Raw genomic sequence first — 27,867 nt, forward strand, 5'->3', positions numbered from 1 at the left:
TAAAATTAACAAGTTACCTCTTCATATTCACAGTCATCTTCAGAAGCATCAGTTATGGTGACCTCTGAGTATTTTGTCAAGTTTAAATGCAAAAAAAGTGGAATAATGTTATTATACTAAAGTTACTTGACCTCAATTACAGTATTGGATCTAATTGCCTCAATATGAAATTTGTAAATACACATAATTTAATTTTCAACCTGTTTTCTCCATAAAGCCTCTAATTTTAGATATAAATTATTTCAACCAGTATTTTATAATATTAAGTACATGAAAAACTACACTCATATATGTTTGCATGATTATTACCTAGTAATTTCCAGTTTGAATTTAAGAATCTTTATAAAGTTATAGAGGTTCATTACAATAGTATGAATTAGAAAGGCTGGGTGGGCACTCAGTGGGTAGAGTGTGTCTCACTCAAGCATGAGAACCCAAGTTCAGCGACTCAGGACCCACATAAGCAGACAGGATGGGATGCTCCAAGGCCGGCTAGCTGGCAGAGGCAGCAGTGAACAATTGTTCCCCTCTCCAAAATGATAAAGTGGGGACAAATACCTGAGGTGGTCCTAGGATCTTCATACCGTCGCATGAATAGGCCTGAACTTACACACAGGAACACACAAACACATCTGCACATACGTGTGTGCATACATTCGTATGAAGATAAATACAAAAATCGTAAATTTTTCTAATTATCTGAAGGAAAACTCAACTTTCAAAAGCTTCTAAATATTCATAATGTCACATGACTGGTTAAAGGATTGTAAGTGAATAGCACAATAAGCACACTAGTACTTAGAAACACATTACGATGTTTTCATGAGTAAAACTTAAATCTCTACTCTTGAAATACATATAGGTTTCTAATTAAGTTTCTCTAATTTTTAGCATATATAAACTAGCATAGCAATCATAATTCAATATTTTATGAATGTTCAAAATATTAAATTACAAAAAATGATTCCAATAACAAGGAGTTCTAGAGGTGCTTCTGTGAGACCTTTAAAAGCTTTATTGTTCTACTAACAAATGAAAATTTTAACGTAACATTACAATAAAAGAAATAATAATAAATGGCCATAATAGCCTCGGGGGCATGATTTTTTTTCAGTTGGCTGGTTGGTTGCTTACATTTTTAGAATTATTAATCTAAACAACATTGTAAGTAAATACTGTGAATTAAACACTGAATATATAGTAATGGTTATTAAAGTCAAAGATGAGATTAGTCCATTTTTATTTTGTTGCTGGTTATAATAACTGCTTTATATCTGAAGTGTTAATATACATATAATAAGTTCTATTATTTGTAATAAGAATAGATAACACACAGTATTTAAAAAGAACTAGGAATATACCTACCTGGAACACGAATTTCTAAAAGGTCTTTTTAATAAAAAATAAAATAAATAAAATAAAATAAAATAAACTTGAGAGTATTGGGATGAATTCAGAAGATCAGAGAAACAGAACAAGCCACAGCTAACCTCACCTTGCAACTTCTCAGCCGATGCTGTTTCCTCAAACTGGAAACCTCTGAATCCTCATCCAAATGGATCTCAGCTGAACTGCTGCTAAAAGCTTAAAAAGACCTCTATCTAGTTCCTGGTCCTCACGCCTTATATACCTTTCTGCTTCCTGCCATCACTTCCTAGAATTAAAGGCATATGTCTTTCCCAAGCAAGACATGAAATCTCAAGTGCTGGGATTAAAGGTGTGTGCCACCATGCCTGGCTCTGTTTCCAGTGTGGCTTTAAACTCACAGAGATCCGGAAGGATCTCTGCCTCCAGAATGCTATATTAAAGGTGTGTCTGCTACCATTTTCTGGCCTCTATGTCCATCTAGTGGCTGTTCTGTTCTTCGACCCAGAAAAGTTTATTAGGGTGCACAATATATTGAGGGACACAATATCACCACACCTACCCATTTCCTATGTACTAAGACATTTACTCCTTATCCTGTTATGAGTCTGGAACTATTATCTCCATTTTACAAGTCAAAAAATCAAAGATACAACTTTAAAGACCTTAAAACCAAAGTGGGAACCAACCCCAGATTTCAGGCTTTGTGATGTTCACAGCCTCTCCAGTCTTCACAAATTCCTGTGCTGGGCAAATACTAGAAGTGTTTGCCACTTGTTTCTCATGGGATTCTATGCTTCTAAATACATTCTTAATACCCAATTCCATAATAACCCATCATTCTTCGCTGTCTGCCTATTCCTATCACTCACATGAGACATTTAATCCTAATTCACCTATGACCAATCCCCAGATACGAGGTCCATGCCCAACTGTCAGTATTCTGTGGTCAAGCACAAGTGTCTCTCCCATCAATATGGGGTAAAGTAATTAGGCTCAAAAATAAGTAGTTCAAAGATTAAACAACTATTCAAAATGCTGCATGCCTGCAATCTGTTTCATAACTTCAATGTATCCTCATAAATACTCCAAGGAGAAAGGTGACTACTTGTGCTGGCTATCTACAGCTGCAAAAATTCCCTATAGGATGTTCTTCCCTATAGTGCCTTCCTATAGTGCCTTGTCCACTATTACTTAGGAAGCACCGAGCTGCTGCAGCTGTATCTTTAAGGAACTTTTCCTACACCAACATGAGTCCTCTGAATACTTGTGCTATCCCAAGTTCCACAGCCACTCTGATATTCCAGAAACATTTCTTATGTTAGGGTCTTAGTTTCCAAAATCTGTGTTTATTATTTATTGCTGCGTAACAAATTTCTAATAACATATGGCTTAAGAGAACAATAAGCAAACACTGCTGATTACAATGTAGATGAACCTGGAAGACAGCAGACCAAGCAAAAATAAATCAGAAACATACAGGAAAACAGTACACCAAACAAAAATAAATCAGAAATATGTAGGATCTCACTTACTCTGGCACCTACAAGTTGTTCAACCTAAACAAACAGACAGTAGAATGTAGTTACCACAGGTTAAAGGTGGAGAAAATGGGGAGATGTTGATCAAAGAGAATACCGTTCTAATTATGAAGTAAGTTCTGGAGGCCTAGTGCACAGCATAGTGGCCATATGAGAATAACGAGTCATATAATTGACATTTTCAGAAAGCATAGATTTTCAGTAGTTTTTACAATGCCAAATGAAAAACTCCTCAAAAAGAAGAAAAATTAGAGCTAACACATGATCTAGCTGACCATGCATGGACATATACCCAAAGGGCCCAAAGTCAGCATACACAGAAATGCCCATACAGCTGTGTTCACTGCACCTCTGTTCACAACAGCCAAAAGACAGGAGCAGCTTAGATGTCCATTAACACGGACTGATAAAGACAATGTGAATCATCTACATGCACAGTGGAATTCTATTCAGCTGTAAAGAAGAAAAACGTCATTTACTGAAGATCATCATATTAAGAGACCCAGAAGGGCAAATGCTGCGTGTTTTCATTCATATGAGAAATCTACATATTATATTATACCCAATAAATTCATATATACATGATGCCAAAATAGACAGTATTAGTGGGAGGATGGAACCAGAGAGCTATACAGGAAGGACTGTGAACCAGGGTACATGATATACACGTATAAAATGTCATAATGAAGCAAACTACTGTGTATGCTAACTAAAGCAATCACTTTTTAAAATGTAACTACATGAGGCAAATGCTTTGTCTTAGTTACTTTTCTGTCACCGTGATAAAACACTGTCACCAAGGCAACTTTTAGAAGGAAGCACTTATTTTATCTTCTAGTTGCAGAGGGTTAAAGTCCATGAAGGTAAAGAGAAGGCGTCAAACAGGCATGGAGGCTGGAGCAGGATGCTGGCGTTCCCATCTTGAACCACAGCACAGAGCAGAGAGCAACCGGAAATAGTCTTAAAGGTCGCCTCCAGTGACATACTTCCCCCCAAAAGACATGCTTCCTAAGCCTCCCTAAACAGTGCCATCAACTGGAGACCAAGGGTTCCAATACATGAGCCTATGAGGGACATTACTGTCATTCAAACCACCACATGCATTAATTTCTCATCTGTGTGTCCTTGATATATGTATCAAAGTTTTACGTGTACAGCTTGAATGTAGGCAATTTATATTGTCAATCATATTTCGATAAAGCTTGCAAAAGGAACAATTAACATTCATTATGTCACAGTTCCTGAAGGTCAAGAAAATGTGAGCTACTTAGCTGGATGATCCTGAGGATCAACCATGATGACCCAGTCAAGGTGACAGATGGCAGTCATCTGAAACCTGAGCTAAGGCAGCAGCATGTACTTATAGGACAGCTGACTGACACTGTCTCAATGTTGGATGAAGGCCTTTGTTTAGTCTTCATGTGATTTTTCTCCACAGACATAATAGCTAAGCTTACTTCAAATTGATAATCAATGATGAGGAAGCCACAACAGTTTTATCACCAAGCCTCGAGCCACAAGTTCAATATCTTAAAGGTTGTACAAGGCAGGGCAAGTATGTTCAGTATACGAGGACTAGTGAAAAGCACGACCCCTACATGGCTTGCCAAGCATGCATGAGGTCCTAAGATCCATCCCCAGAACCTCAAAAACAGAACATGAATTCCAGGAGGCAGGACCATTGCTTATCTTGTTAGGGATGGCCCAGCTAACAAACTACCTTATATGCTTTCAAGAAACCTAGAAAAGGATATATGTGAGAAAATCATTTAGAATGTTCCCTAGGCTACAGTAAATGCTACACATCTATTTTTTTATTCCTCACTCTAGAAAGAGATGATCATCTATGAAGAAATCTTTGGTCATTGGTTAAGGGAAAAGGATAAATAAAACCAATCTAGGTTTCCCTCCAGGTCTAAATTTGCATTTTCTGATACATTTTTATTTACTTAAATAAAATTTCCTGGGGGTTACTCCAAGGTGATTTCAATACCAGTCTCTTGTCAATCAGTCTCCAGAAAATAACGTCATTCTTCCCACTTGTACATGACGAATTCCAAAACAAGGTAAATATTCTAAAATCCTCTGTACAGACTTTAAAAGTTACAAATGAGCACACGCTGTCTATGTGTAGAATAGATGCAAAAGGTGGGTTGTTAACGTGGTGACAGAGAAATGAAAATATGGTTTGTCTTCGGAGCACTGGTAATATCAGGTAATACTTGGAAGTCTCATCCAGCAAATGTTCTTGGCAATAACTTTTAATCATGAAGAACATATTGCTTCCTCACAATAAAAAAAGACAGAGTATATGAAAAATACTATTTCATTAAGCATGGAAGTGTTTCCCATGGAATACAGTGATGTTTTATTTTCAAAATGACCGTTTGAGATTGAATATCCCAGTCATACCTAAGGTGAAAATTAAGAAACAGAAATTAAGAGATTTCCTAGGGAATCACATGGCTATAAGTGACAGAGACAAGTTTCTTGTGTCTAATGCCAAGAATTTTCTGTCCTATCACACTTTTTTTACACTGGCACAATAAGAATACAGGGTTTATTAACATCTTAGATAATATAAGCACAAAATTTGTTTTCAATATCCTAGGAAATGAACTCACATATTTGTTTTCCAAATCTTAGTGGCACCTTACCAGCAGCTAAATAAAATCATTTATACAGCTCAATTTGAAGACCACAGAAGAGAAAAAAATTATAAAGCAGCTAGAGGGTATAGAGCTGATCGTTAATTTAACCAAGGCCAAATGATTAGTAAGAAGAAAAATCATACAGAACAAAGTGCCCAAAAGAGGAGCTGCTATACTCTCTGACTGATACCTTTAAGTATCCACAACATGATCTGTGCAGAAGAGCTTCCCAGAGCAACTCATCTTTAAAGTGGTGGTGCGGTGTTCTTCAAAAAGCAGCTGAACTATTTATGGTGTGGATATTTGTATGCATCTGTTGTCTGGATATCTAGCAACACATGGCCAATGCACAAGCTAATACTAAATGATTCTGTGGCAACTTACAAATGTGCATGTCACTGGAAATACAGAACTCAGTGAACGTGAAAATTGGAGGAGAAAGGGGAACAGAAATACACAGCAGCGTAGTACACCAGGAGGATCTCAAAGACTTAAACTCAAAACCACAGGCTTAACTCTAACCTCACTAGTGCTTGGGGTGAAGATGGGTTTGTAGCCAGAAGCCAATTCCTGATCCTTCCCATGAAAACAGATAACCTGCCCGGCACATGAAAGTGCTTTCTGTTTCCAACGCCTCAGAGGTTCTCACAAAGAGAATGCACTGTATCCACACACTGGTTCCCTCGACCCTTGGGACAGCCTGAGAAATGAAGAAGAATCTGATGCAGTATCACCTGTAAAAGGAAATTTGGAAAACATCTCTCTGGAGAGCAATCTGGCAAGGGTGAAGAGGGGCAAGTCGTGGACAACCTTCTGTAAGGAAAAAATAACACTCTGCTTCGACTTTCACTGAGCAACCTTCTCACCTGTGACCTACTCTCTCCGGAGAGCCCGTGTTTTAAAAAACACCCACACACAATTACGCTCTTCGTGATTTGCATGCAGAGCTGTTTTCCAATGGGAAAAACAAGTCAGCATTTAGACCCAAATTGTTTTAATGATGCCAAGCTGGCTCTGAGCAGTTCAAACGTTTCTACCCGCTATCTGCCCACGACTCTTCCAAACAATAGAAGAATAGTAAAGTTGCACTCCAGATCCAAATCTCATTTTCCACCTTTTCTATTGCCCTGGGCTCGAGCCCCTGCCTTTCTGTCCCCTCACACCTGCAGAGCCTCAGTCTATAGCCTCTTCTTGCTCTTGTCCTTTCTATGGCTATCCCTTCCTGCCTACATTCACGGCATCTCGCACCTCCAGGCCAGATTCTCTATCCTACCGCTGCAGCCTAGTTAGACTGCAGCGCCCACTCGGCCACATCTTCACATTTCTAGGAGGGATTTAGGGACGTCGAATTTTACAGTATGAAACACTCCCTGATAGTCACCACTTCTAGTCTCTAAATGCAAATGCTGGTCTCCAAACTAGCAGACTCTGCCTTAGATCCTTATATTGTGGATCCCCTTAGAAGATGGGCCAGCATTTATAATGCATACACCGAAAGTACCATGGAACACTGGCACTATCCCAGTACCACAGAAGAGACAACTCCATGACCAAATGCCTCCAAGGGACATTTCGGCTGGACTAACAACAGATATGACAGCCTGAGTGGGTCGCAAGTATGTTCTTCTGCAAATGGATCAATGAACAATTTGCAGCTATGAGCAATAAACTTCTCCTCTTACAAGACCCATCCACTGCCACACTTGTAGGTAGGGATTATGGCCAGCAGCATCTTTAGAGAGAACCAGAATGAGATATCGCTAATTAGGCTTTCCATGATTTCCCAGAGTTGTAGACAGAAATCACTTTGCAATCTTTGCCATCTTCTCAGAGCCAATGCTCACAGAAGCAATAAAAAAAAAATCTAACCTGGATCCTCCCTCACTAACATTTTATTTACCAAACAGGAAAGGTACTATAAGTAACAAATATCACTGTCATCTTTCTCTTATGAATACAAGCCTAAATAAAGTTAACTGAGAAATATAGAGGACAACTAATCGGCATGCCTATTATCATAGTCTCACGGCTGTTTACTTCTGGCAGTCTTTACCAACAAGTCTTCATGAGTCCTCTGAATCATTAGCATCATATACACAAAGCTACTACCAACTCAATGGACTTAGCAAGAATGGAAAGCTACTGGCCACTCTGGTACAAGGCAGCTGTATCATACATATCTTCTGCTCAGAGCTGAAGTAACTGTCGGTCACATGTGAAATGCATAGTGACTGTATTTCCAGTGACATGGTGGTGGTAGTATATGGGCCTTTGTAATTTGTAAGCCAGGAGACACAAAGACAGGGGCTCTGCACACTCTTCTTCTATCTGAACTTTTTGTTTTTTTGTTTTTGAGCCTCACTACGTAGCTTTGGCTACCCTAGAACTGCCAACCCCCCTGCTTTATTCAGCACTCTGAGGGCTGTGATTGTGGGCAGGTGTCAGCATGCTCAGCAGTATCTGAAAATGCAATGGTCAGAAGTCAAGATAATCGTGTATAAGTTTGCTTCTCCAATTATAGTCCTCAGACCTGTAGCATCTTGGGAGCTTGTTAGCCACAAAGAAACTCGGTGCTCACCTGGATTTACTGTATTAAACTCATCACGTAAGATTCATGGGTGAGTCATTAAAGTTAACACAGACTACAGGACACAGAACAAAATAGCTGTTCTCTCTAAACAGCCCATGATATTAATACATGTAATATTGAGCATGCTGGATTTAGTAATAGGGCTGTTGGCCTAGAGTCTACGTTCAGGTTGTCAAATCGTTTTATTTGGATATATGTAAGAAATTCTAGTAACCAAACACAAACTTTCTGATGATAATTGGAAGTACATTAGTTGAGTAAATAGAAATGTGTTAAATGTTTCACAGATACATTTTACAGTCATAAAATTTCAGTGCATATCATTTTATAAACTCAGAAACAGGTGTTATCTGGAGGAATTTTTAAAGAAAGGAAGAAAGGAAGGGATAGACAGAGAAGCCTGTCCTTATCTTAGCTATTATATTCGCTACTTCTTTTTAGTTACTCAGTTAGCATTTTTTTGACAAAACAACAAAATGTTTTTTAAAAACTATAATAAAAAGCAACAATGATAGAATTTTCATTTAAGTGAAAGTTATCAGTGAATGTCACTCCAACCGTGAGGCGCTTTGCACAGAGAACAGGCATCTTAGACGGGACGCCCGTCTAATGCTACAGCGTTGTTCCGGGGTAGGTCTGGAATCCTTCATTTTGCAGCTGTAGACACTGGGTCTGTATCCAGAGCTGAAGAGGATGCAAAGGCTCACAGTAACTTCATTCAGGCATGAGAAACTGCTGCTGGGACCGTGGGAACCTTAGAGCAGGCAGCAAACTCATCTACACCGCCTAAGGTGCTAAACTCTTACTGTTGGACTACACAGAAAGGCAAATGTTAACCACCAATCAGGGAGTGGAGTTAGGAGAGGAAGATGAGCCCTCAATGCTTCTCTTTCCTAGAGTGAGCATTTCATTTTCCTTCCTGGGAGAGGGTTTTGGTTTTGACAAATAACGCCAAAATCAATGAACCTTTAGCTCACTTAGTACAAACTCTTTCCTGCCTGCCTCTGACAATTGAAACTGGGAACTCCTAAAGACCCACACCTTATTAAGCAGCCCTTAGTCACTACTATGACTAAAGAGCCACCAAACCGTGACTTTAAAAGTACCAGTGACAACCACCACCAGCCTTTCTGTCCGAGTTTGGTAGACAACTACTTGGCCCAGCATATTTTATAATATTGCAACTATTTTCCTAACGAGAAGTTCTATGAGGAATCCATGTATTCCTTGACTAGATTTCTCAATGTTGTGATGACCACAAAGAACCACATCGTGTCTGCTGCCAGCACACCCTGAAAAAGTATAAAACACAGAAGCAATTCCATCATGAAGCCCTTCGCAGGAGGAAGAAGAGTCACTGCTAACAACCAGCAGGTAACAGGAAGGACCGCTACAGTCTTAGGATATTTCACCTGAACACCTTCCCTAAAGCCATAACAAAACACTGAGGCCCATATTAATGGAAGCATTTTCCTCATTGCCCTAATTGGCCTCTGAAACTGTGATGGAGTGCTAGCCTTTTGGCTGGGAGAGGAAAGGTTTGATTGGGCTTACAGGTCACTGTCAATTGACGGAAGACAGGGCAGGGAAGAAAAGCAGGGGCATGAAGCAGGAACCACGGAGGAACATTGCTTGTAGGATTGCTTCTCTGGCTTGCTCAGCTACCTTTCTTATAAAGCAAAGGCCTGCAGGACTAGAGATGGCACCACGCACAGTAGGATGGGCCTGCCTGCATCAGTTAGCAATCAAGAAAATGCCCTGTAGACATGGCCATGGGACAACTGATCTAGACAATTCTCAACTGAGGTTCCCTCTTTCCATGTATACACATTGGCAACTGGTTAGGGTTTCTGTTGCTGTGATGAAACACCATGACCAAAAAGCAAGTTGGGGGAGGAAAGGGTTTATTAAGCTTACACATATTCATCTCTGTTCATCTAAGGAAATCAGAACAGGAACTCAAACGGGGAAGGAACTGGGAGGCAGGAGCTGATGCAAAGACCATGGAGGGGTGCTGTTCCCTGGCTTGCTTATTATGCTTGTTCAGCCTGCTTTCTTAGAGAACCCAGAACCACCAAGCCCAGGCATGGCCCCACCCACAATGGGCTGGGCCCTCTCCCATCAATCACCAACCAAGCCCTACCAGCTTACCCACATACAACTCAGTTGTTTTTTTTTTTTTTTTTCACAGTCAAGTCTTCTGAAAACATTTTCTTAATTGAAGTTCCCTCCTCTCAGATGACTTTAGCTTGTATCAAGCTGACATACAACTTTCCGGCACAACAACTGAAATTATGACACTAATGATGAGTCCTGCTTATGTGTCTGGTTTGAGCCACATTAGTCTACACACGTTCCCTGTGTCTGGATGTTTAAGAAGAATAGCAAATGATTTCCTGGAGAATACAAGCAACCTCTTCTAAAGGCCTTTGTCAATACTGGTAGGTCATTATCCAGTACCAGGAATATGATATGAACTATAAGGGAAATCTGGGCAAAATGTACTAACTTAGAGGTAATTACACATATATGCAAGGTAAAGGACACTGGAATTCTGATTCACTTATGCAAACTATAATTTTTATTTATCCACTGAAGCAACTGAAGAGCCATAGACTTGAAATCCAGGAAAGTCTCACTTCACCAACTATCATAATTGCCTTACAAAACAATGTCAAATAACATTATACTGTCAACTTCTAATTATGCATGTGAAGAGAGCCCAGGGATACAAGGATAATTGGCATTTACAATTAATCCTCAAACTTCATTTTGACTAATAGTAAAGCCTCTCCCATGACTAAATCTCTTCCCTCAACACTGAATGTAACACAATCAACTAGTTAGATGTTTGACTTTGCTATCCCCTGGCTATCCTTCAGTTGAAACATGAAATAGTAATCAGTCAACCATGAAGAGGTGGAAGAAAAACACAGAACTGACATAATTAACGAATTTGATAATAAAATCCTGAAAATTAGATTTGCTTACGCTTGCAACTGTGACTTAAAGCCTTCCTTGTAAGATCTGTGTATAACATATGAACTCACAGAGAGTTTGGCAGAACACACAAGACCTGTACAGCTTCAAGCCAGATGGGAAAGAAAAGTAGACTCGGGGTTCCAACCCTAACCAAGAAGCTATCTGCAACTGACACTGGTTGGCAAGGGAAAAATCAGTTTTTGTCAATGGTTTCACTGGGTAATATCACATTCCAGATCAGGCCTAATGCCCGGGAGTAGCTTCAAAACACAAAATGAACTCAGAGGTATCTTTGTAGGCATTTTGTTTCATTTTGGTTTTTGCCTGTTTGTTTTGAATTTCATTTTGTGGGGTTTTTTTTTTGGGGGGGGGGTTGCTGTTTTTTATTATTTGTGGATTTTCTTTCTTATTTTTGTTTTTGTTTGGGGGGAACCATAAAATTGGGTGGGGAGGGAGATGGGCAGGATCTGGGAGAAGATGCAGAAGGAGATAAAGATGATCAAAATATATTGTATTAAAAATGTTAATTAAGAAAAGAAGGGTGTGTAAACTGAAGCATGTTGCAGTCTTAATTCAGTGTTCTTCTGGAAAATTCCATAAATCTGATTTTCTTGTTTAAAGTTTCATTGTGTAAGAATCCTGTATTTATTTTACAAATATAATCTACAAAATGTTATCAAACTATCAGTGTCATGTTAATAACTAAACTATGTCTAGAGAAATCATTTTCATGATGACAAAAATTTCACAAATGTTTTGTTGGAATTCACCAGCAAAGACACTGGAAAATCTTAGGCTTGGTGCAGATGAACTCAGAAATTATAACTTGAATTATTTTTTTTTAACTTTAAAGGGAACCTTCTGGAACAGACAGCCTGTTTGAGCTATGAAAACAGACAATAAAGACTCAATTATAACACTAAGGCACCTACATATTTTATTCATTAAATCGATTTCAAGGTATTCAAACTTCCATCCTATAAAAAATCATTTTGTATCCAATATAATACTGCATGTTTTCTTTAACTTTTCTACTCACTTCTGTGTGAATCCCTAAAATATGGATATATAACTGAGCCTGCTAAAGCTCACAAGAATGGACCACTGTTGGATCTACGAGATCTTAAATTAAGACACCAGGGATTATAACTGTACAGAAAAATAAAGGGAGATGTTTACTGTCTTTGACAGCTTTATGGATAGCCAGCTTTCTTTTATCTTCTGAAAGAAAGAGTTACGTGGCTCTTATTTAACAAACACTGTACATTAATCCAGAATAATTAATGCACCTATCTAGAGGAGGGACGTGTAAGGCCTTACAAAAATTAGTGAACCTAATTATAGGCATAACACTGTTCAACTTTTCTGGTACCTCCCATCATAACTGCTCATCATGACCTGTTGCTTTCTTCCCAATATGTGTCAGCTCATTCCACCAACATTTAGTAGCCCAGTGGCGGGGGCGGGAGAATATTTCACCAGTATTACCACTCAAGAACCAAAACCAAAACCATTAAAGAAGGTAGCCAGCCTTACAGGGGCGAATTATTTAGGACTGCACAATCGGACTCCCTTACAAGACCATGAGTACAGTCTGGGCTTCATTCTTTAAAGCCCAGAGGCACAGATCTTCCTTAATCTCTCTTGAAGATGGGAAATTATTCCGAAGGTATTCTGAGGACTTTTTATTTATTTGTTTGTTTATCTATCTATCTATCTATCTATCTATCATCTATTTATTTATTTTGGACAACCACTAAATCGTAGGAGAACTGACTCAGTTCCCTGAGGCGCCTCGATGTCCCCAACAGCCCTCCATCTCACAGGTCACCAGTGTGAGGGACCTGGTCCTGGGAAGGCTTCCCTGTGCTCAGGATCACGATCACCGAGGAACCTACTCCCCTAGCAGGACTTCCGTGGGCGGCTGGGGTGAGAAGGACTCCGCCGCCTGGGCGTCGCACCGACACGGCACCCGGTGGATGGGGCGGTCCGCGGGCGCCCCCCGGAGGGTGCCCCGCGCGCGGGCCCCGTGCGTCCCCGTCACCGGCGGCCACCAGAAGGATACGCTCCAGGTAGTAGGCACCATCGGCGGACACCGGCTCCGCCGCCGCCGCCTCTGTGTTGCCGGAGGACGACAAGCCAATGCCCAGCGCCTCCTCCAGCACCCGCAGCTGCGGGACCCCACGCGGAGCAGCCATCCCCGCAGCCGGGACCACGGTGCACCACGGTGCCCCACGGTGCCACCACCGACCCGACCGGTGTGGCACCTCTCGCGAGATCTCGGGACCCTTCACCCCCCCCTCCCCCTCTAGCCAACAACCCGAGGAGCCTAGTCCTCTGCGTGTCCGCGGTTACTACGGCAACGCGTTGCCTAGTTACCCACACGACGCCCCGCGCCGCTTGTAGCTGAGGAGACCGAAGGCCACTGACTCAGGGGCTTAGATGACTTTTTTTTTTTTTTTCACCCAGGCTACTTGTTGGGGTTTTTGGGGTTTGCTTGGTTTGGCCTTTTGCTTCGACGCCGTTCTTTCTCGCTTCTTTTTCTTCCTGGCTTTCCTTTTCTCACGCCAAACATCAGTCCTCAATTTTTAGATGGGTAAAGAACCCCAAATGTTTCCAGTGGGGGGCAGATTTAAGAAAGGGCGGTGGTGGCGCACGCCTTTAATCCCAGCACTTGGGAGGCAGAGCCAAGCGGATCTCTGTGAGTTCGAGGCCAGCCTGGTCTAAAAAGTGAGTTCCAGGAAAGGCGCAAAGCTAGACAGAGAAACCCTGTCTCGAAAAATCAAAAAAAGAAAAAAGAAAAAAAAAAGAAAGAAAAGAAAAAGAAAGGGGAGAATACTCCTCTCTCCAACTAGAGGAAGGAGGGGTGAGTTCTAGAAACCATTATTGGCCTAATGAGGAGCTGCCCAGTGTCCCTCAGACCTTTAGCGATAAAGGATGGTGGTGCTCACCTGTATTACACCCTTTCTAGCAATCTTTTAATTCATGTATGTGGACATCTGTTTTGACTTTGGCCTCATACGCACGGACTTGGAATAGTCCCAGTCCCATCAAATTATAGCATTGATTTTTGCTGAGGTAAACACATGTCCATAAAAATTATGAGCTACCTATGACCCTAATGTGAAGTTTTTACATGATATTTGGGCTAGAAAATGTAGTTAAGAGCTAAATGTGCTTCCTCTGGGTTCCGGAAGGGGGCAAGGAGGAAGGGGAGGAGATAAATGGGAGAAAGAGACAGAGGTGAGGGAGGGAGAAGAGAGAGAATTAACTGATTTGTCCAGTTATGTGTCTTACTGCTGTGGCTGGAACTTAGTGTTTATATAGTGTATGCAATCAGGCATCATTAAGGCCACTTTTCTTTCAGGTTCTTCTTACTCTACATTGCTTGATGGAATTCCAGATGGTAACTACATAAAAGCTCCCATTTATTAAAAGAGAGACAGACAGAGAAAGACGGGGAGGAAGAGGGACAGGCAGAGAGGAGAGAGAGGGGGTGGAACTGGTAACTTCCTAGGGGGCGATTGAGACCCCCAGTGTTGGAAACCGGAACTAAACAAGAGCCCATTTCCATCATGACTTAGCTCTGGCCATACCACTCACTGCCTGTAGGCCTCAGCCTCCTCATTTGTAAGCTGAGGATAATGTCCCCTACCTCAAATGGTTGCTATTAGCTGTAAATCAACAAAGCATTAGGAACCCATTCAGAGCATACAGCAATAAGAAATATGAGCTTTTTCTTTTAAACATGTTTGTCTTGGTTTTGAGTTTTAGAACACAGGACACAATGATGTTTAAACAGTTCAAGTCGCTGTCATTTTCTCACATCAAACATTCTGAGTGCTCATTAAATGCATGGAACTGAAAATACAGAAGAGGAATTCTGAAAATGGGCATCCATGGACGTATAGGGAGTCTTCTCTTCATTTCCAAGGAAGCATGACCTCAACTATCAACATGCTTAGCTGTAAACAGAGCCTTGAAAAGTGACCTGGGTAGTCAGGGCCATGCACTGTTGATGTCTAGAAGGGCAAGTAGAAACATGAGACCGACAGGGAGCTTCTAATGTTTAGTTTATTTTATCTGCTACAAAGTCTTGTTGTCTTTGAACATAGTGTGTCCTCTTCTACAGACACCTTGATATCCAAGCTCTTCCTCATTGTCTTAGGTAAATTAAGCTTCCTGGACTACATTCTGTTTTTTCTTTTTATTTATTTATTTATTCATTCATTTATTTATTCATTTTATTAAATGTTCTATTCCTTTTACATACCAACCACAGATCCACCTCTCCTCCCTCCTTCTGCCCGGCCAGCCTCCCCCCACAACCAACCTCCCATTCCCACCTCCTCCAAGGCAAGATCTCCCATGGAGAGTCAGCAGAGCCTGGTACAGTCTCTTATAAAGACTTTTAAAATCTATCTACCTAGGTATAAAGTAAGTGGGGGGGGGGGGAGTAAAATATATAAAGAGTTCTTTCCCAGTACTTGGCAGGCAGAGGCAGATGGATCTCTGTGAGTTTGAGGACAGACTGGTCTACAGAGTGAGTTCCAGGACAACCAGGGCTGTTACACAGAGAAATCTTGTCCAAAGAAAAGTTCTTATCATTTCTGATATATCAGATATTTTCTGTAAGTAATGTAAGTAAAATTTGCTTAAAATATTGTGACTGTGATGAGCCCAAATTGAATATTTGTAAAGAGCTTAATATATAAGAATTGCTATATGGTAAAGCACAATTTTTTTTTATTTTAGAAATAGTCAGGACTTGAATATAAGATACAGTTTAACAGAATCATGAAATACAAAGTATAGCCAGTATTAACTATATAAGATAGAGAAGTCAGAGATACTTGTCAAAAAGTCTGGAAATGAAAAAGAGGTATTTTACACCCCAAAAGAGAAAATTTGTGAGTCTCATTATGTCAGGCTTCCAAATAACCAAGGTATTAATTGAGTTACTAATCCATTTATGTCCGTGTAATAGATTTCAAATTATAAACTCACCCAAGATCTGTCGCCTATTACAATTGAAAGTATGTTCCACAGAGACCTGATCATTAATGTTTCAAAAATTTCAAATTAAAAGAAGTTTTAGTATTTGTGTAAGTTCTTTGATATCTACAATGGATAAACTATGTTTTAAAGAACAATTTGATAACAAAAATTTAACAAACATAAAAAAATAATGCTTTCAGATTTTAGAAAAAGAAGGAATCTGTGACGACTGCTACTCTCTTAGAAGTCCTCTGTCTTTGCAAAAAATGCATTTGAAAGCTGCCTTGCTGTGTTTTGGAATTGCTAGTCTGTAGATACTGCTTTCATTTAAAGGGAGTGGGAAAAGCTTACTAAGAGAACACACACACACACACACACACACACACACACACACACACACACAGACCTTTAGATTACAATAGCGGTTTGAATTATGATATATTTTTATCCTGTAGATGTTCTTTTTTGGGGGGTATATTTTACATGCTTCCTTAAAGTGGGGATGAAAAAAAAAAAGAAGCCAAATGCCTTAGCATTTTGATGAATGAGCAGGAAACTACTTTTTGCTTTGACTGTGCTCCCAAAAGAGGTAAACAAAGAAAACAGCGGAGACAGTCAAAATGAAGCAACAATTACAAAGGACAGCAAATGTAATCTCCTCCCAGCCTAAATGCTCCATTTATGCAAAAGTGAAATTATTTTTAAAAGCAAAACCAGAAAGCAATCTGGCAATGAATACACTCTGCACGTGTATAGTTTCAAAGCAGAAAATACTCACATGCAAATATGTTGCAAAGTACAATTCAATTATCAAAGATAATGGCATTCATTTGCTACCAATACAGCCCAAGCCATTTATTGATGTACCTTTTTATACAAGAAGCTTTCTTATTTTCTTTCAAAATCTCGCAGTAAGTGGTAGTCAGGTTTAGGATTTCTGAATTCATGGAAATAGTAGCAATTGTGCTGAAAAATTATCATTTTTTTTTCAAGAACACATGGCACATTTTGCCATCTTACACTAGCATCCATTTGAAAATCCATTCCTCCTATATTCTTTCACTATGTGATTGAAACAGAGTCAGTCAGTTCTCAGTGGTGAGTAGCACCTGACACAAGCTTAACCCAAAAGAACTTCTCATTTCTTTTGGCTACAGCAAGACCCTCTGATTTCCAATATAATTCCTGGCTTCTAGTACTTTCAAATTAAAAGGCATGAGGGCTTCATGGAAAAAAATAGCTGATTCTAGGCTTTGCCCAGGGAGGTACAAAAGGACTCAGAAGAAACTTCACAGTACCAGAAAGTTTTTAAAAAGTTTCTCCTGCTACAAAGAAAAAAATAATCACAATGATGGAGCATTATCAAAAAGATACAGCCATCCATTGAAGGAGCTACAAGGGGCAAAGTTGGGCCAACTGTTAATAAAATAGTGTTGAAATATAAGCCAAAGTACAAAATTAATATCTGAGTCCATGCTGTTATTAGTAAATGCTTAAACAAATAAATGAGAGATGAAAAAATAGCCAATAAAGAACAACTACCAAAAAAGTAAATAAATCCGTACAAAATTGGGAACCATATATATAACAAAAGGTCAGTAAGGAAAAAAAAGCCTGAACAAAGCCATATGACACTAGAAGTCTACAAAAATACCATTGACTTTGCTTTGTGTTGGTCATTTGCTGCTGTGTATGGCGCCTACCCTTAAGTGTGGTTAATATACCCAGAGAGACTTCATTGTTGAGAACTAATTTTGCCTTTGTAAGCTGATGTTAATTGGAGGTAGCTTCATGGTCGGGATATCACTGTGCACTTTTAAATTGTGAGTTATACATAACAAGTCCTACAGAAAACAGTATAGTAATGTAGGGGGATTTGTGGCTTACAGTTTTAAGATACTACTATAAATAAAAGCAGGTACATACACATACACACATAATATATATCATCTACATATATGATATAATATATACCACTGTAAATAAATTCAGATATATATATATATATATATATATATATATATATATATATATATATAAAACCTACATGTGATAATCTTTGTGTTTATTAAATTCGGTCTTTTTTAATATCTTTTTTAAAAGATTTAATTATTATGTATACAGCATGTATGACTGTAGGCCAGAAGAGGGCACCAGATCTCATTACAGGTGGTTGTGAGCCACCATGTGGTTGCTGGGAATTGAACTCAGGACCTCTGGAAGAGCAGCCAGTGCTCTTAACCTCTGAGCCATCTCTCCAGCCCCTTAATATCTTTTATACATGTTCCTCCATATTTTTCTCCATGTTCATGTGCGGCACACGTGGCCCCTCTGTGTTCTTTCAGATTCACACAGAATAAGCCGGATGACAAGGCTTATCAGTCATGTATGCAGTCTCTCTAATCACCTATGTAATATGTAGGTGTAGCATGTTCTGACCACGGTGTTTTAATCACAGCAACAGAGAAGTAACTAAGACAGCAGGTCGAGGAGCTCATAGTGTGACTGAGTAAACAGTGTTCCTTGTTCTGTGGAGGAAGAGGACTAGTTCATTTTCTGTGTCCTCTGTTTCCTGATTTCTCCAAAAGTGGAGGGCTCTTGACCTTCTCTTGGTTTCCATGCAATAAATGCAAGCCTCTGCTTGTGTCCATGTCCTATGGCCTTCTACATCACCCTTGTAGCATGATGTCCTGTGGCCTTCTACATCATCCTTGTAGCATGCAAGAGGCTATCACAAATATGATGTTCATGCTGTTAGCTGCTTCCCACGTAATTCAGGTCTTATGTTCTGGTCCATGAGTCTCACATCTTCTTCTGTATATTTGAAACTGAGCAAACTAAGTTTGTTTTCAGATAGGAAAAAATCTCTGAGTCTTTGTACTTCATAGAACCCTATATACAAAAAGGAACACCTGTTTTACAAATTTGGGGTGATATATTTGTCTTTTCACCTTTTTCTTTTTCATATGTAAAAATACTTTATAGAAATTTTTCATTCAATTTGAATTTAAAAACTTATGTTTGTAATAGTTGGATTTTATTCTCTGATGTACGTTTAGAGGAGAAACTGTATTTAACCTCCCCCATGTAATGTAACCGTGAACACTACTATAATAAAATCCATATATAAAAAACTTTAATTAACAAATTTCTATAATATAGTTTATGCTTAATATTTTTCCTTAACAAACAGTGAAGCAAGTGTTGTCACTCTTATGCTTATTGCTATTTAAATTTATAATATTTAAAATCTTTTATTTTTTTTCCATGTTTCCTAAATTTATACATTGTCATAAGCCTACATCTAACAATTCGATTAGAAACATTTTTTACATTTACTTTCTTGTGATTGGCCTGGATATAGTTTGCAATGGGAAGTTTCAGTTAATTATGTCTACATTTTCTCATATATTTTCAGGACTTATGATTTTACTATCTAGTCAAATCTTAAGTCACATAAATACCTTCCTTGAAATAATTCTTGAATATTCCTCAGTTTTTGTTTTCCATCTTAGGACTTTAATTCACTTGTAGTTTAGTTTTCTGTAAAAGATAAAGTAGATCCCTTTTTTCCAAGGCAATTGGTCAATAATGTCAGAAATCTTTTTAAAAACAAACTCACCTTCTCACTAAAAATTTCATTATACCAATTTTTATTTAAACTGAGACTTGTTTACAGAATATTTATAGCATTCCTTCAATCTGCTTACCGATTTCTATATACATGCCATATTGACTTATGTTCAATGATTTTTGACAGTGTTCATATTCTGATATCTAGAAAGTCAAGTTCCTTTCCTTATTCCTTTTGAATATTTTCCTAGCTTTCTTCAGATAATAAACATTAACCTTATTTCATAAATGCTTCTCTCTACTCACTTTAGGATTCTGACACCAGACTAAAATTGCATATTCGTTCTGGATGAATTGACTTCATAATAAGGTGACTCTATTCAAAGACATAGTAGACCTGCCTACTTGTTCAGCCTCATTTTATGTTTTTCAATCAGATTTTATATTTCTACTATGAAATATTTCTATTTAAAACAGCCAAAATACCATGAAAATAATTTACTCTGTCCCTTTAAAAAAGATTGAATAAAGAAATCCTCACTTAAATATTTTGCATGTAGCTTTCAATTATTATTATGACTTCTTTGATTAAAACCATTTATTCTATCCTGTAAATCACTCTCTATATTTAATTTCACTTGACTTATTTAGTAGTGACTAAATTTAAGTAGTGTCCTCAGAAAATTAAATTCTATTTAATTTTTCTGTTGTAGTTTATTTCTAATCAATATAGCTATATTGACAACTTCCTCTTGTTATACTATAAATTAGCAAATAAATAACAAAGAAATATAGTCCATTCAAATAAGGGTTTACTAATTGAAGATTCCAATTGATCGTGTCACGTTACCATTTTCTGCTACACAGCTATTAACTATTCTCAATTTTTTTTACCTTCTCTATGATTGTTTTATTTTATTATTTCTTTGAGAATTTCATTGTGGTTTGATCATATAGATCTCCCTTCTTTTTCCAGATTTATAACTTCTCTTTCCCACCCATCCAACTTGGTGTCCTCTTTTTTAATTTCTTTTCTATACCCATCAAGGCAAATCTGTGCTGTCCATGTATTCTTGGATATCTGGTCTTCTACTCGTGCTGTTGACTTATCACTCAGTTTAAGGAAAACTGACTCTCCCTCTCCCAGCAGCTATCAGTTATAAATAACTCCTCCACTAGGGGTGGGACTTCATGCCTATCTCCTCTCTCTATGTTAGGATTTGGTCTAGTTTGAGTTTGCACAGGTCTTATGCATGCTGTCACAAGCACTGTGGGTTCAGATATGCAACTGTCTGATTGTGTCTGGAAGACTGCTGTATTCCGTTCACCATCTATGTCTCTTACAATTTTCCTACCCGCTCTTCTGCAATCACTCCTGAGCTATGTGTACAGAAAAATTTTAATCTCGTGGTGACCCATTTATAAATTGCTAGACTTAATACCTATGCTATTAGGGTCCTTTCAGAAAGTCCTTTCCTGTGCCAATAAGTTCAAGTATATTCCCTACTTCTCCTGTGCCAGGTCTTTGTGGAGTTTCCTCATCCGTTTGTACTTGAGCTTTGTGCATGGTTAGAAATAGGGTCAAGCTTTATTCTTCTATAAGTAGTTATCCAGTTTAACCAGCACCATTTGTTGAATATGCTGTCTTTTCTCCAGTGTGTGTTATGGTCTCTGCCAAAGTGAGTGGTTGCAAAGAATTGGATTTACACATGGATACTTAACTCAATTCCATTTGTCAAAGAGTCTGTTTTTAATGTCAATACCATGCTGCTTTTGTTACTATAGCTTTGTATTATAATTTGGAATCTATAATGGTGATAACGCAGCAATTTTTATATTGTTCAGGATAGCTTTGGCTATCTTGGGTATTTTGGATTTCTACTTGAAGTTTCAGATTAGCTTTTCTATTTATGTGAATAATTGTGTCGAAATTTTGATGGGGAATGCATTGACCTGTAAACTTCTTAGGGTAGGATGGCAATGTTCACTGTGTTAATCTTATCAGTCCATGGGTATGTGAGATAGTCCCATCTTTTGGTATTTTCTTCAATGTTTCTTTTTTCAGTTATAAAGTTTTCATTGTATAAGTTTTTCATTTACATGATTATGGAGCTGGGCGGTGGTGGCGCATGCCTTTAATCCCAGCACTCGGGAGGCAGAGGCAGGTGGATCTCTGTGAGTTCGAGGCCAGCCTGGGCTACAGATTGAGTTCCAGGAAAGGCACAAAGCTACACAGAGAAACCCTGTCTCAAAAAAGCAAAAAAAAAAGGAAGCCATGATGGAACATTTACACATTGCACATACCTGTGGTACATTTACATGATTAGATTTATTCCAGGTTTTTTTAGGCTATGGTAAATAACATCTAACCCCTATTTCCTTTTGTGTGTGTTTTGCATTTGTTTATAGTGAGGCTACTGACTTTTGTTTACTAAATTTATAGCCTGCTCTTTTGTTGAATATGTTTATCTGGTGGACTCTTTAGGGTTTATTGGGTATAGATTCATGCCATCCTCAAACACATTACCAAAACTTTGGTCTTTGAAAGAAGGACATTGGGTCAAAATATAGTACTGTGTTACCAGAGTACCTGCGTAAACATCTCATTCTAGTAGGAACATCCATTCATATTAAGAAAAAAAATAATATATAGAAAGAAATCTGGAGAAAATAAACTTGTTTGCTATTTTGGTCAAAACAGGGGAGAAGTCTTCAATCTTTTTTGGCTTTTCCAATAGAAGAGTTACAACTTCAGGGATGAGGATGAAAAAAATCTAAGAAAGATGCAAATTGAGATAGTTTTTCTTCTGATGTCAAGGCTCCTTGGGTAGGTACCCCATCTCCCAGCATGGAATTTCTTAAAGAAATCCCAATTCCTGTGTCCCCATTATAGTGTTTAGCTCAGTACATATTTATTAATGTCTTCTATGTTGAATGCTTAGTGCTTCACACTCACCATGGGAGGGGGATGCCAGCAGGCAACCACTGGACAAGGATGGACAACCCTTGGTCCCTGTGTCAGAGACCTTAATGTCTAGTTGATTACCTAATTTGAAATTTTATTCAAGAAAGAATTACTCTTATATTAATGTAAGTCATAAAACTGACAAGATAGAGTACCAGAACAAGGAGAGGGGATAAAGGCATTCAATTAGGAATCTGAATTAGAAGACTGGAGGTTAATAACAGTTTAGAATTCCTGACACCACAAGAAATTCCCATTTACCTTTCTGATAGTAAAATTCTAAACAGTGTCAATTTGATGTTTAAATATATGTGTAAATACAGCACAATTTGGTATGAAAAGGACAATATATATATATATATATATATATATATATATATATATATATATTTAAAGGTATAGTAGAATGCCACTAAAAAAATGAGGGATTCCTGGCAGGTTTACAAAATTTATTATATTGTTTCATTTATCTCAGACTACATTTGCTTTCAAACTAATCCTGAGTCTATTATGTAGTCCTACGGCAATGCCTGTAGGGTACCACTGTTATTATTTAACTGTCAGAAAATACTTAATGATCATAATAAATTTTTTAACTCCATCAGGAAGAAAATAAGTATTATGTCAGAAATGTATCTACACTTGCTCCTGATTGACACATTTCTCCCTTGGCCACAGCCATCATATTTTCACTAGCCAGTTTCCATTTGTAAATTTGAAAATGTAATTTCTTTCTCTCCTTGTATATTTCACCTACCATGTGTCTGAAGGTGCAATTTTTTTCTTCACCTCTTGCATCCATTTCTATATTCATCTTCATGGTGCTAAGTTAAGCAATGAAAAGTTTTAGATCTCACTATTTCAGAGCTTTTTATACGTTGCTCAAACACCCTAGTTATTTCCCATATGGGAGATATTGCAGCTCAGCTGCCAAAGATATTGAAAGAAGTCAACACCTTCTTTTCAAAGTGACTTTCTAAAGGGACTGCCCTGCACAGAACCTAGGCTGGTTTTTTCTAGGTGTGTGGGTTCATCACATAGGAACACAGGTATCATCAATGTATATCTTATTTATCAGAAATGAAAGGTCTTTGCTGAAAAGAATTAAAAAAAAAAAAACCCTCTCAATTGAATTTATTTCCACACCAAAAATAGATTCAATCAAAACTGTAACATTTTCCTGCTTAGAGCAGACCAGCTTCACTCAGTGAGTCATGTGCAAAACCATCCCAGTATATTTGAAGTGATGATCCCTAAAAGAAAAGTGGAAGGTAAGAATAAACGAACCATAAGATTAAAAATGAGGCAAAATTTTAATATTGCCGTTGTGAAAATATTGCTTATAAACCATTAAACATATTAAAATTGGAAAAGAAATAAAATAAGACTCGAAGTAAATGAACATTCAAAAATTGGGAGTTTTTGTTTTTAATCCCACCTATCTAGAATGTTTTGAATAACTTATTATTTTGGATAGATTTTGAAAGTATATGATGTTTTTCCCTCTAAATATTAAAAGAAAAAACTGGGGGCTAGAGATTTAGCTTGATGAGAGCTGAATCTATCTATAGGTAAATATTGAGAACCCGAGTCTGCAGCCTCAAAACATTACTTTTTATGTCAACTATATTCTGTTCAAATGATAACTTTTGGAGGCAGCAGTGGCAGAGAAGAGAAAAGGAACCTGGCTGGGGTTTGTACTTCATGACCACAAAGCAGCTCTCAGTGGTCCTGTGGCTTGTACCATAGCCAACACCATTCTCTCTTCTCCATCCATCAGTAGTACACCTGTGTACCACTGCTCCGGATTCTATTTTGTTGCTTTTAATCTATACAGGACACATTAGGATCTAATGTTCAATGGAACTGCATATCTTCTGGGAAACAACCAAGTGAAATGAGATGTCCCTGAGGTGAGTATCACCTCTTTCACAGCAAGTTTTGTTAGCTTCCCTCTCAAGGCCAGAAAGAACTTCTCTTCAGGTAGGTAATGTTAGCTGGTGATGAATTCTAAGTGAATAAAAAGCTATCGTCTGAATAGGATACAGTCGACCTAGAATGTTTTGAGACTTTAGGCTCAGGCTTTTAATATAAACCAATTCCCACAACAGGAAAAACATCACTTTTTTAGTCATTGTAGTGGTACATGACTGCAGTTCCAGCATTCAGGAGGCTGAGTCGGGATCACCAATCTCAAGACTTTTTTGGGCTCCACAGTGAGAACTCAAAAAACAAAAGCCAAAACAAAAATAACAACAACAGAAAAATGTTTGTTGTGGTTCGTAGGCATGACAGCTGGGTAGGACTGTTAACTGTTTCCCTCCTTTGGAACCTTGTATGGTGCCTTCTAGACCATGAAAGATAGTTCTCAGGGAGGAGGAGGCTTTTAGTCCAGTTCTAAGTCAGGGCTTCTGGGTTCTATATCCAATGTACGTGGTGTCTTCAGCAATAGGGGTTTACCTTCTGAAACTTAGGTCACCCAAGGGCAATAGGAAGAACCTATAATGTTTTAGTGAATCTCTTGCACAATCCTGACTAACACCTCAAAAGAAGGCTTCTCATGCCTCATGTTAGGATTTTTGTTAGATGGTCTATAGCTCTCGTGAAGAATGCTGTTAACCCAGTTGGGAAATTTTCATTTAAACTATGTACCTTTATATGCTGACTTACACATATTATAGGGATTTTTAGAGACATAGTTAATAATATGATTCCTTATGACTTTCAGACATTCGTATTGTTATTTTATCCTTTTCTCTCCTTTTCTGTATTAGTAAATCATTTCTGGTGCTGGAAAACAAGCCAACTACCATGGACTAGTGAAGTCAAGGATCTTGGAGAAGAAGCTACAACCCACCACTTTACTAAATCAGCATAATCCCTAATTACATTCTCAATATTTGTCCTTATACCCACAGATGAGCATAGTCCTCTCCTCTCATCAAGGAAATTCTTCTTTGCAACAGGCAGAGACTGTCAGAGAAAACCACAGCCTATCAGGATTCAGAGTTGTGGAGCCCAGTCCTAACTAATTCATCTGCAAAACAGCTCTCATAACTAAGGCTCAGGGATCAGTGTGGATGAGAGGGCAGGAGATTTTAAGAGCCAGAAGAGCAGGGATTTGATGTGAGATGGTGTCTCCTAGAAATGTCAGAAGCTCCACCCAATAAGTCTAAGGAACACGGCTGTCTAATCAGGTCCTGGACCAGGATGGCACCCATAGACATGCTAATGTGGACAGGGGGTGCTTCAGAGGCCTCAGTCCTACGCCAAGAACTCTAGAAACGGAGGAATGCTAAAAGCAGGAGAGATGATAGTCTTGCCCAGAGAAAAGCAAGGCCACTGATTATTCAATACCAAGTGACCAGCCTTGAAAACACACTTACATATAAGTAACATCACAGATTCAGCAGGTTATATTTATGAATTTGAGAGGGGGGGGAGGAGAGAGAGAGAGAAACAGCAATTAAAGAAAACATAGGCCATGATTTAAAAGGGAGCATCAGAGGGGTTGGAGGGAGGAAGGAAAAAGGAGAAACAATGTAATTATAGTCTCTAAAAGTCTTGAGAAAATACTAAAACAAAAATTTGCCAGTGCTTTTAAAGGTAATATTATACATAAATCAAAGAAAAAATAATATATTCGTATATAGTTTCAGTGTGTGTAGTTCTAGCAAGAGATCAAAACCGAACAAAACAATGAGCTGTTTCAGAAATGAATGTTTCTTTAAAACTTCAGAATCTTAGAATCATAGACTTTTAGACTTGGAAAGTTTAAAAGTGAACTCTTTGGCCCTTTTCCTACATAGATGACAGCCTGATGCACAGATCAATGTATGAGCTCCTGCTTGAACAAAGAGAACTGGCAGCCAATATACTCCCATCTAACTTTTTTTTTCCTATTCTCACTAATATATGTATTCAGTGCTCAACAGAATAATTCTAATGTACATCAACTGTCAAATATTGCACCCAAGACCATAAAAAAACCCTGTTGGTCCAGCATTAAAGCTGAATGCATTAAATTTACTTCAGCAGGAGAGAATCTCAGATTGGCAGTCTCCATGATATATCAAAGGTAGACGATATGTAAGAATGGCTGAAGACTTTCAGAGACTTCTCAGGGGGTTCTAGGCGAGTCTTTGAAGAGGGAACTAGTTAGAGTTGTAAAAGTTAACATCTTAGTGGTTTAGGATTAGGAAGAAAAAAGCCTTGTAGCCAGTTCTGATAAACTGATTAATGCTGTGTCGATTGAGGTATTTGTTTAGGTAAGTAAATTGGTGTTCTGATATTCTGACTAGATAGTTATTTGCCCAGTTGAGCAAACTGTTTACCTAGAAAAATTGCTTTACAGAATTTTGGAAGCAAACAGCCAAGATGTTTATGGGTTTGAAACCTGATGCAAATGTTCTGGCTTCAGATAATGTTGACATAAGCTGTCTCCACAGTCTCTGATAATTTTCTGAGGGTTTCTCTAACCTCAGGAAAATCACTTAGTCAACTGATGTCTCATTGCTTTGTTTATTAGCAAAATGAAGCAACCGTTCTCACTAAACAATCAGAGCATCTTGCATGGTTTATTAGTCAGCAGTTGCTGCAAGAAGGAAAATGTAGCCTCATCGACTGCTCCAAACCTTGGGGCAGACAATAAGCATTGATTTGTGGGGTTTACATATGTGAGTCAGCTGAAATCAGCTGGTAGGTTGGGTCAGCTGGCCTTGATGCCAAATTACCTGCCAAGAGGCCACAGAAAGAGTAAAGAACTAGGCCCAGCAATTCAATCCACCAAATCTTTTGAAAGAAAACTCTTACATTTAGCCTTCAACCAGCCACAGAGATATGACAAAAGCATCTAATAGGATCTAGTTTGGCAAATAGAAACCCTGTGTGCAAGGATGGACAATTACTTAAATATGAATGACTAATAGGGATAGTGAGTGTCTCTCCCACATCATCCATGGTATCATTTCCACAAAGGACTTTATGGCCCATTTGAATTAGAATCTAATAAAAACTTTGGCATTAGACCAATCAAGTAAAACAGAAAGTGTTGAAAGTTCACTATCACATGAGATTTTTTTTTCCAGTGTTAAATCAAAGAAATTTACCCAATAAATCTATCAACTGTAAATGAATTTGTGTGAATCTTACAGAATTTTATAACCCCCTCTTTAAGATAAAAGAGCTGCAATACCTCTTGAT

At 38.4% G+C, this 27,867-nt stretch overlaps 1 protein-coding gene and 1 long non-coding RNA gene across 7 annotated transcripts in view; one reads left to right on the forward strand and one right to left on the reverse strand.

Moving 5' to 3' along the window:
* Spag16 (sperm associated antigen 16) overlaps nucleotides 1-13,464 on the reverse strand; it is an 841,320-nt gene extending 827,856 nt beyond the window's left edge. For 5 of the 6 annotated variants that reach the window (XR_013044111.1, XM_076550173.1, XM_076550174.1 and 2 more), the window contains exons 1-2: nucleotides 13,195-13,464; nucleotides 18-64 (exon numbers count right to left, since the gene is read on the reverse strand). Coding sequence is in view for 5 of the 6 variants with exons in the window: in XM_076550173.1 (XP_076406288.1) it covers nucleotides 18-64; nucleotides 13,195-13,327 (180 nt within the window). In the remaining variant the exon portion in view is untranslated. The remainder of the gene's footprint in view (nucleotides 1-17; nucleotides 65-13,194) is intronic. The other variant, XM_006994855.4, reaches the window with a different exon arrangement.
* Nucleotides 13,465-13,916: 452 nt separating this feature from the next.
* On the forward strand, nucleotides 13,917-27,800 carry LOC143268311 (uncharacterized). Its single transcript, XR_013044112.1, has 2 exons — nucleotides 13,917-13,995; nucleotides 22,402-27,800. It is a non-coding gene; the product is annotated as an uncharacterized LOC143268311 (long non-coding RNA).
* Nucleotides 27,801-27,867: the final 67 nt, after the last annotated feature.

This window comes from Peromyscus maniculatus, chromosome 13, assembly GCF_049852395.1.
Source record: "Peromyscus maniculatus bairdii isolate BWxNUB_F1_BW_parent chromosome 13, HU_Pman_BW_mat_3.1, whole genome shotgun sequence".
In the NCBI taxonomy this organism is placed as follows: domain Eukaryota; kingdom Metazoa; phylum Chordata; class Mammalia; order Rodentia; family Cricetidae; genus Peromyscus; species Peromyscus maniculatus.